Source organism: Euleptes europaea, chromosome 5 (assembly GCF_029931775.1).
Source record: "Euleptes europaea isolate rEulEur1 chromosome 5, rEulEur1.hap1, whole genome shotgun sequence".
Taxonomy (NCBI): domain Eukaryota; kingdom Metazoa; phylum Chordata; class Lepidosauria; order Squamata; family Sphaerodactylidae; genus Euleptes; species Euleptes europaea.
Window position 1 is genome coordinate 19,608,654 of NC_079316.1, and position 10,578 is coordinate 19,619,231.

Here is a 10,578-nt window from a genome sequence, read left to right on the forward strand (position 1 = left end):
CCAGTGTTGCTGCCTGGGGTTTCTCCTGCCATTTGTTCTGGTCCAAATGCTGCTTGACTGCCTGCTGTGGTCTAATTTTGGAATTAATTCAAATGCTAACCTCTTCTTGCTCACAGATTTGTACTTCTAAAATGTAACCTTAATAACTGCTTTTTAGCTCACGCCAACACTACTTTATAATTCTCCATAAATAATAAAAAAGCAGAAGTAAAGCCTAGGTGTTCAGTCTTTGATCAGCCAACCTCTTCCATTTCCTCTGAAAGGAATAATCTCCTAGTCTAAGGAGGAGCCTAGATCTATAATGATATAGAATCTTAATCTTCAGTCTAAATATGTTTAACCAAGCTGCTGATTCCAATGAAGGAATTGCAAATACTTGCCAGATAGCTATGCCTGATATACGTTTCGGCAATCTGGTTATTCTCCTCAAAAATTTTAACAGAAAGGAATCAATGCCCTCTGAAATACCTTCTAAGTATCATTTGGTTAATTTTTCCCAAAAAGGTCCTACTGGCTGCTGGATAATACCTTCCTGTGGGAAAAAGTGATAAAGCAGTTACAGCCAGTTCCTGAGCCTTTCAGTGGCTGGCGATGGCGTTGGAAACCAATTGTTTCCAACTCTCTTCAGCCATCTTAAAATTGGTTAAGATATATTCTAATCTCCTCAGTCTGAATTCCTTGTGATAAACTCTCAATTTCCTCAGGGGGATCTGACATTCAAAATCAAACCAATCATTCTTCCTTTCTTTTAGCTGGTTAAAATGTTAACTGCTAAACAGGTTTAAAAAGGTAAAGGTCCCCTGTGCAAGCACCAGGTTATTCCTGACCCATCGGGTGACGTCACATCCCGACATTTACTAGGCAGACTTTGTTTACAGGGTGGTTTGCCAGTGCCTTCCCCAGTCATCTTCCCTTTACCCCCAGCAAGCTGGGTACTCATTTTACCAACCTCAGAAGGATGGAGGGCTGAGTCAACCTTGAGCCGGCTACCTGAAACCAACTTCCGGTGGGATCGAACTCAGGTCGTGAGCAGAGCATGGACTGCAGTACTGCAGCTTAACACTCTGCGCCACGAGGCTCCTTTAAACAGGTTTACATAGATCTATAATCTGATTTAAAATATCATAATAGATTGAAACTGCATTAGCTGAAATGCATTCTTATCGTAAAGGAAGACACTTCTGGGATTGATTTAAATTGCAACTTTTTGTTGCCGGTATGAACAACATTGAATTTTAGGGAAAAGGTGAGAGAGATGTGTGTGTTTTTTAAATGAAATACTTATTTCAACAGGATAATCACAGGTTGTATTGAACAAATATGTCAGAAGTGTCACAAGTTAAGAAAGTTAATTGGCATCAACTCCATCAATATATAATGAAGCAAATGCAACAAAATCTGTGTTCAGAAACATCTCAGTTAATAATAGATGCTACTAAGTATTACCATGACACAATGTTCATAATAAATTATGACATAGAAAGAAAACTATGAGGATTGGTTCTTGTAGGTTATCCGGGCTGTCTAACCGTGGTCTTGGTATTTTCTTTCCTGACGTTTCGCCAGCAGCTGTGGCAGGCATCTTCAGAGGAGTTACTCCTCTGAAGATGCCTGCCACAGCTGCTGGCGAAACGTCAGGAAAGAAAATACCAAGACCACGGTTTCACAGCCCGGATAACCTACAAGAACCAATGAACTCTGACCGTGAAAGCCTTCGACAAAACTATGAGGATGTTTGCGTTATTTTTAAATTATATGTATAAGATTTGGCTTTGGCTTTGCTTTTGCTCCAATCAACATTTTAAATCAGGAGATAGGAAAGAAGAAAGCCACTTTTTCTGGAAGCCAGAAGTAAGGGCAGGGGTTTCCATTGCCATTAAGTGTGATGAAAAAGATTTTTAAAATGATTTAAATAAATAAATAAATTGTGCTAGCTGGAATTTTGCCTATTCTTAGCAATAGCAATAATGCTTCCACTAACAAGATGACTTCAGCTACCCTCCCTTAAGAGTAGGCAATTCTCTTTTGTCTGAGTAAATTTGGATGTGTTAAAAATCTAGTTTTATTTCCTTTTTAGTGAAATATGAGAGAATCAAGTTCTTGGTGATTGCCTTAAAGAATGCTGTAGAAATATATGCTTGGGCTCCTAAACCATATCACAAGTTCATGGCATTTAAGGTATGTTTCATGTTACAAAATATTTTAGCATTATTCATGCACGTGTCCTTATCTCATATAAGAAAAGTTTATCATTACCATTTTGTTATCGACTCACCCCTATTCTTGGCATATTCTCACTGATTGTGAACGATCTACTGTTCCCCTCCACTGCTCTGCTGGGCAGTGGGAGGAAATCGGGGGGACGTGATCAGTGTCCCCGACGTGATGATGCAACTTCTCACGCATCCCAGAAGTGACATCAGTACATCGGGTGACACTCTAGCATTTGCCCTAAACTCAGTGGTTGAATGCTACAGTGTCAGTTCCTGGTCACACAGTGACATCATTGGGCCAGGGCCGCCAGTCACCTCCCCCTAAATAAGTATAAGTTCCTGCCTCCCCCATCTCTCGCCAGTTGCCAGGTCATTCCTGGCAACCCCAGTTGGATGCCCAACAAGCCTAGTGAATAGGGTTGCCAGCCTCCATGTACTAACTGGAGATCTCCCGTGATAACAGCTGATCTCCAGCTGATAGGGATCAGTTCACCTGGAGAAAATGGCCATTTTGGTAATTGGATTCGATGGCATTGAAGTCCCTCCCCTCCCCAAACCCTGCCCTCCTCAGGCTTTGCCCCAAAAACCTCCCGCCGGTGGTGATAAGGGACCTGGCAACCCTAGTGAGCGGGACAGGCTGGCCCAGTCTCCATCACGCTTAACCTCTCAACACACAAAAGTTCAGCCAAACCAGGCAAAGTGTAATTGTGTCACAATTTAAATTGTATTAAGGCATATGTAAGTGTGTGTGTGTGTGTTTGTGTGTTTTTCCCACAGTTTTAAATTTTTCACTGGGCTTAATAAGAAACAACCCTAAAAATAAACTACTGATAACACCTGTTTGCTGTTAAAAGTCCTCTTCCTCCCTTTTCCAGGTGTGTCAGCTGTTTCAATTTTTAGAGTATTTCATAGTCCTGTATATCTTCTAGCATGCATGTTACTCTTATTTTTGGGTGCCAATACTGTGAGCTTTGTTTTCTTTTTCTTTCTTTTGCCCTCACAACATCAGCCTCCACATTCTCCTTCAAAATCACCCATTTTCTGCAGTTATATAATTTACAGGATGTTCTACGGGCAGATGTTGATGATAATGTAACTATATCTCACACTTGGCTTTACTGTGAATTATATGACTTCTCAATGGGATTGGGGAAAAAAACATTGGTCGGGATTAGGGTTGCCAACCTCCTGGTCGGGTCTAGTGATCTCCTGGAATTACAACTCATCTCCAGACTATGGAGATCATTTCCCCCAGATAAAATTGTTGCTTTGGTGAGTGGACTGTATGGTATTATACCCTACTGAGGTCCTGCTCCTCCCCAAACTCTGCCCTCACCAAGTTCCACCCCCAAATTTCCAGGAATTCCCCAATCCAGAGTTGGCAACCTTGGTAGGGATTTGGGGAAGCAGTCTCCAGCTCCTTCCCTCTCGCCCAGCTGAATCCGTTTATGACCCTTCCAACATGCCCATTTCTCTTGGAACATGGCCACATTTGTGACCTCCTTATCGGCCATCATCACACCTACTTCTGGTTCATCCAGTTTATCCAGGGGTGACACTGAGAATGTACAGCTTGCACAGGATCCATTGAAGTGGCCTCCTGAACTGAGCCGGAAATGATTCCCACAGAGAACTTCAGAACCAGCAGTAGAGGTTGGCTAGTCTACCTTTAAAGACAGGACCTGACACAAATATCTCATCCATCCAACAAGTGGAATTGACCTGTTGTCAGGAAACTTGTAACTTAAAAAGGAAGAAGCCGGACATTCCTTTGGCATTTTGCATCCTCTTGTATGATAAAGGGCTAAATCCCTGTCTAAACAATGAAAGCAATCAGATAAGATAAAAGACAAGCACGTTCTTAAAAGGCACGGGCAAGACCAAATATTTTAATACCATAGCGTGCTATGGATTTAAGGAAGTCATTTGTGTTCCACAAAATTGACTGAGTGGATTTTAAAAGTCTTTTGCAGATCTCCAGCACAAACCGTTGCTTGTTGATCTCACAGTGGAAGAAGGCCAGAGGTTAAAGGTCATCTTTGGGTCACACACTGGTTTCCATGTGATTGACGTGGATTCGGGGAATTCTTACGACATCTATATACCATGTCATGTGAGTCCAAGAATATGGTGGAACTATACAAACTGGATTACTGGGTATCACATGACGGAAAATATAGACCACTGGGTGGCATTCACTAACTATTTGATCCAAGCCCTCCAGGAAGGACTTGAATCAGATCCCATCATCACAGGGAATTAATCTGCTCGGGGAATTTACTGTTCCTGTTTTAGAATAGCTGAGGCACAGTTCTCCATGGGGTTTGCCTCTTCAGACTGTCCTAAATGTTGGAGGTTCATCAGCCCTCCTAGATGCTGGAGTAATTATTAATGCTGCTGTTCAACAGCTATTCTGTGTGTGTTTTATTTGAATCTCTCACGTTTTAGTATATTTTTGTACATAAACCACTTTGGGCAAATTGGTGGTCTAAACATTTCAGAAATGAATCCTATAATTAAAGGGAAGTATTTAAGCTTCAGTGACCCTGTGGATATCAGTGAGTTTCAACTGGTACAAATCCAAGGATATGTCATCAGAGAATATAGAACAGGGAGCCTATGGCTCTAGCTGCAAATGCGGCTCGCTACAGAACCACATATTGCTTTTTGAAAAAGAAAATGAAATCTGTAAGTTTAGAATGCTAGAATAACCAGTATGTGAAGGTAATGGCAGGGAAATACTTTATGGCACTAAAGGGCTTCCTAGAGGTGCCTGACAGAAAGGGAAATGGTGGAGGTGCAAATCAGCCAGTAATCCAAGTGTGAATGAGATGCAGATGTATGCCTGTGCTCTAAACTATTGCATCGGGCGCTTCTGTGTATATTTATACTTATTATGAGACCTTGTCTATGCCACTTCCTAATATTATTATACACTGAGCAGTGTATAATTACAGTTATATTATACATTGAGTAAAGTTTTTCTTTTTGTCTGTCCTGAATCTCTTGCCCATCAACTTGATTAGGTACCCTGAAGATCCAGTATTATGAGAGGAACAGAAAAAGTTCTATCTTCTGTCTCCATCCTATGCATACTTTTATAAACTTCTGTCATGTGTGTCCCCCAGTTGTGTTTTTGCCATCACGTTGCAGCTGACTTATGGCGACCCTACAGGGTTTTCAAGGGAAGAGACCACAAAGGTGGTTTGTCATTGTCTGCCTCTGTGTAGCAACCCTAGACTTGGTGGTCTCCCATCAAAGTACTAACGGACTGACCCTACTTAGGTTCTGAGACCTGATGAGATCAGGCTAGCCTGGGCTATCCAGGTTAGGATCATGGTGTCCCCCCGCCCCAATGTCTTTTTTTGTAATAAACTGAAAACTCCCAGACTCTTTAGCCTTTTCTCATGTCAATTATTAGTAACGTTAAACTGTATATTTTCAGTTATGCAGATGAGCTTTCTTATGCTGTCTCTTAGCAGATCTCTTGCTCTGAATTATAACATAGCTTGGCTTCTTTATAATTAAAGGCTGCAGACCCCTGATGTAGAGCTTAGTTTTTCACGTTTCTTTAAGCCTGTTCACAGCAACCTAAGCATATCTTATGGCTTACCAGATTCATAAGTCCCTGTTTTGTTACCAGGTTGGGTTCAGCTCACTCTTAGCATGTCCCAGGACCGGCCGTTCTGCCACAACCCCAAAAAGCACATGTTGTTCAGGACTGAGAGAGCCAGCATGGTGTAGTAGTTAAGAGCAGTGTTTTAGAGTGGTGGACTCTAATCTGGTGAACCAAGTTGGTTTCCCCACTCCTATACATTAGATCAGCTGGGTGACCTCGGGCTAGTCACACTCTCTCAGCCGCACCTACCTCACAGGATGTCTGTTGTGGGGAGAGGAAAGGAAGGAGATTGTAAGCTGGTTTGATTGTTCCTTAAGAGGTAGAGAAAGTCGGCATATAAAAGCCAACTCTTCTTCTTCTTCTTCTTCTTCTACTACTACTACTACTACTTCTACTACTACTACTACTACTACTAGGCATATTAGCCATTACTAGTGCATATACCAGAGACAGTTTACCACTTGTGACTGAATTTTGAGTTCACATTTCTTGTGTTCTCTTCTGTATGCAGATTCAAGGCAACATCACACCTCATGCCATCGTCATTTTGCCCAAGACAGATGGCATGGAGATGCTTGTGTGCTACGAGGATGAAGGGGTCTATGTCAACACCTATGGGCGTATTACGAAGGACGTGGTGCTCCAGTGGGGAGAAATGCCCACCTCAGTGGGTATGTCAATCCTTCCGCTTCTCCTTAGCCATTCAGAATGAGATGAGAAGTCTAAACTAGAATTAGTTTCCCAGGTAATTTGATTTTACATAGTTCAGATGATGGAACCTGGATGCTTTTTAGGGGGTCTGAAGCTTGTTCCTTGGGGCATTTCCATTCTACATGGCAGCTTCCTGCAAAGTGTAGAAAGTTATCTCTCACACACGTATATAGTGTAAATAATAGTTCTGTATAAAAAGGTGATGCTTATTTTTTAATATGAAGAAACTGTAAAGTTATGAGTAACTGTGAGTAACTATGAAGTAGTGGAGACTGGAGAAAGGGAAAACTACCCATTTGACTTTTATTAGCTGAAGAGCTAGCTTAGGGATTGCCCATCTCCCTTAGTTAGAGTAATACTAACTAGAACAATAAGAAAGTTACTTAGCTAACAAAATGTCTGGTTGCACATTCATATCATCCTTTAAAATATTTAATTCTTTAATAAGCATTTTTTAAATTATTTGATTCTTATTACCCCTTGGTCTTGATGTCTGTCTATCCCATTCCTAGTATAAACCAAACTACCACTATATAAATAAAAAGTGTGTTTTGCCTTTACAAGTAAATGGCGGCAGCAGAAAACAAGGTAATATATGGAAGTACATACGATCCCATTCTCCTCATAGTGTAGCGAGTAAAACTAGAAGTTGAAAAAGCAAACCTCACATTCCCCAACCACCACTGCAACAGATGGTAAGAACTTAGCTTGTTCCAAATATTTCCCATAAGAATATGATGACAATTTGTGTTTTGGCAGCGTACATCCACTCCAATCAAATAATGGGCTGGGGTGAAAAAGCCATTGAGATACGATCAGTGGAGACGGGACATTTGGATGGTGTATTTATGCATAAGCGAGCTCAGCGGTTAAAGTTTCTATGTGAAAGAAATGACAAGGTAAGTCTCCATGCCCTCGACGTCTCAAGACTGCCGGCAAATCAGATTGTCAACAAAATCGTCACTTCTTTTATAATTGAAATTCAAAATGGTTAAATAGCTCCAGTCATTTTTATATATTAGATAGATAGATGGATGGATGGATGGATGGATGGATGGGATAGATGGATGGATGGACTGACGGATGGACGGACGGGCGGACAGACAGACAGACAGACAGACGAAGAAGAGTTGGTTTTTATATGCCGACTTTCTCTACCACTTAAGGAAGAATCAACCCGGCTTACAATCGCCTTCCCCTCCCCACAACAGACACCCTGTGAGGTGGGTGAGGCTGAGATAGCATGACTTGCCCAAGGTCACCCAGCTGGCTTCGTGTGTAGATGTGGGGAAACAAATCTAGTTCACCAGATTAGCGTCCACTGCTCATGTGGAGGAGTGGGGAATCAAACCCGGTTCTCCAGATCAGACTCCACCGCTCCAAACCACTGCTCTTAACCACTACACCAGATGGGCATATAGATAGATGGACAGATAGACAGACAAGATAGATAGATAAGACAGACAGACCAGACAGACAGACAGACAGACAGACAGACAGACAGACAGACAGACAGACAGACAGACAGATAGATAGATAGATAGATAGATAGATAATGACATTTGAATCCCATATCTGAATCTGTAAGGAACTCAGGGCAGTATTGGGGACTATCACTACCTTTCTCGAACACGAACACACTCACATGAATTAACACATACGCATGATTTGGTTGAATTGGGCATGTGTGTTTTGTTCGTGCTGTTGGTTGGCTGCTACTGCTGTTATATTGTTAGCTGTTTAACTGTGACTGTATAGTAATGACTTAACGTTTGAATTTTTTTAAATAGTTAGTTTTACTAATGTTGGTAAGTTGCCTCAGAAGTTTCATTTACAGGGGATATAGTCTTTTTTTTTAATGAACAAATATCTCATTTTACCAGCACAGCAAGCCTCTGAAATAGATTAAGCCATTGGTTCTCAAACTCAAGATTGCAACCCATAGTACACTCATTAGTGGCTCACAGGGCTCAAATTCTTAAATTGGGAGAAGAAACTCTAAGTAGACCTTTCTCCGAGCAACAGGAAAAGAGAAGGTGGAGTGGCCACATTCTCTTCTCTCCCCACTCTTTGCCCGGCTGTCCCGTTCAACCCCAGGAGCAGGGCTAGATTCCGTATACCCCAAAGTGGGGCAACTGTCAAGCTCCAGACTTTCCAGCAGGGCCCACAGCCCCCTTGCCTATGGGGCCACTCTGCCACCTTGCTGCGCATGTTACCCAGCACCACTGGGGAAAGAGCATGCAGGTGATGCATGTCACTGGGAGCACAGGTGGAGGGAGGGCTTACAGGGGAAGGATGCGGGATGCATGGTTGGGCAGTGGTGGAGGACCACACAGGCGGGTGAACAGGTGTGTGGGAAGAGGTGCAGATGGGGTAGCATTAGGGAAGGGGGGCCTGAGCACTCTGAGCACCCAGCCCCCCCCCCAAAAAAAGACTTAGAACCAGTCCTGCCCAGGTCTTTAGCTCCCTCCCAGCCACTGCCCACGTGGGAAGTAATGGCTGGAGCCTGAAGATCTCCCCAAATTCACTGAGAGCACAGACAACAGAGATCGGTATCCATGGAGGAAATGGCAGCTTTGGACGGTAGACTATGTGGCATTGTACCCCAATAGGGTCTCTTCCCACCCTGGACACCACCCTCCCCAAACTACTCCCCCAAATCGCCAGGAATTTTCTGACCAAGAGTTGGCAACCCTACCTCCTAGGCTGATAGTTGCCGTTCTGGCTCTGATCCAAGCCCTGAGTTGCATTGCTGGGCCTCAAAACATACAGTCAGTTCAGAAACGTGTCCACTTTGAGAATATGATCCGTTTCTTTTCTTGACACATAGCCAAGGGCAAGCTGAAGAGAGCTCATGTCTCATGTCATAAGGATGGATATAGTCAAGACATTTGACCTTAGGAAGAGCTTGGGATGCCATCCACTGGGAAGTTCTTCTGTGGAAGGTGTCTAGAATTTACGTCCTGCTTTTTGCCATGTAGCCCTCAAGGGAGTTTACAAAAGAAAATATAAAACTGAAATGAAAAGAACTTAAATCTTGTTAAGAATGGGATGGAACTGGATGGACTAGTACCTAATTGTTAACAAAGAAGTCTTGGCAAAGAATTCCAAAGTTTGGGTTCTACCAAAGAAAAAGCCTGTTCTCAGGTGGCCATCATCTGCCTCAATTCTATTCTCAAATGGCCGTCTGCCTCAGCTGAAGTAAATTGGAGGTTCAACAGAGAACTCTCCGATAAATGGTTGTGGGGAAGTACATGATTTGTTTGGGTTTTTTAAACCACTGATAATAATATAACCTGTTCTGAGCTGTAAAGATAAAAGCAACGTGATAATTCCACAAAATAATGAGAAAAATAGGCAATCTCTATCTTTTTTTTAGTATAGGTGGTGATCTTGCAATTGAATTAATCAGAATGTTTCCCACCCAAACAGGTATTTTTCGCATCGGTGCGATCTGGAGGAAGTAGCCAAGTTTTTTTCATGACCCTCAACAGAAATTCCATGATGAACTGGTAACACAAGAGCTCGCAGCTTACCTGACCTTGAGGCCAATGTTTTTAACTTTGAAGGACATTGGAACAGGTGGACTAACATTTTAGAAGGCAGGCAAAGGAGTTGTTGTGGAACATGTTTGCTTCTTTCTGTGAACACACTCACACTCACACAGACACACTCTGAGGGTACAACACACCTTTACTGTTGTGGTTTAGAAACGGAGGTTTGTTCAAGATCACTGGAATGCGACACTGTATTGGGGAGAAGTGGAGAAGAGTGCAAGAGGTTTAGCAGAATAAATCTCTTGAGGTCTTCAGATTTAAACTGTGATGGAGTGGGTTATACAATTTTTTAAGATTTTACTTTTTTCCTGGTCCCTCAGTTTGTAAGGATGGGGACAGAACTAAGTGTCAGAGTCTCTGTTTTTAATTTTGTCTGCCTGCTAGCATTGAGTATATAGTATGTTGTAAGGTTACCAATTAAAAACTGGTGAGAGACAGCACAATAAATGTACCATTTTATTTTTGTGTTGGAGGCCCT

The 10,578-nt window shown here is 42.3% G+C and overlaps 1 protein-coding gene across 5 annotated transcripts in view; it reads left to right on the forward strand.

Annotated features, from left to right (window-relative positions):
• The window catches only part of TNIK (TRAF2 and NCK interacting kinase), a 326,006-nt gene extending 315,712 nt beyond the window's left edge, over window positions 1–10,294 (forward strand). For all 5 annotated transcript variants that reach the window (XM_056850315.1, XM_056850320.1, XM_056850318.1 and 2 more), the window contains 5 exons: window positions 2,078–2,178; window positions 4,177–4,326; window positions 6,344–6,503; window positions 7,303–7,442; window positions 9,976–10,294. In XM_056850315.1, the coding sequence (XP_056706293.1) occupies window positions 2,078–2,178; window positions 4,177–4,326; window positions 6,344–6,503; window positions 7,303–7,442; window positions 9,976–10,059 (635 nt within the window). In that variant the 3' untranslated portion in view covers window positions 10,060–10,294. The remainder of the gene's footprint in view (window positions 1–2,077; window positions 2,179–4,176; window positions 4,327–6,343; window positions 6,504–7,302; window positions 7,443–9,975) is intronic.
• Window positions 10,295–10,578: the final 284 nt, after the last annotated feature.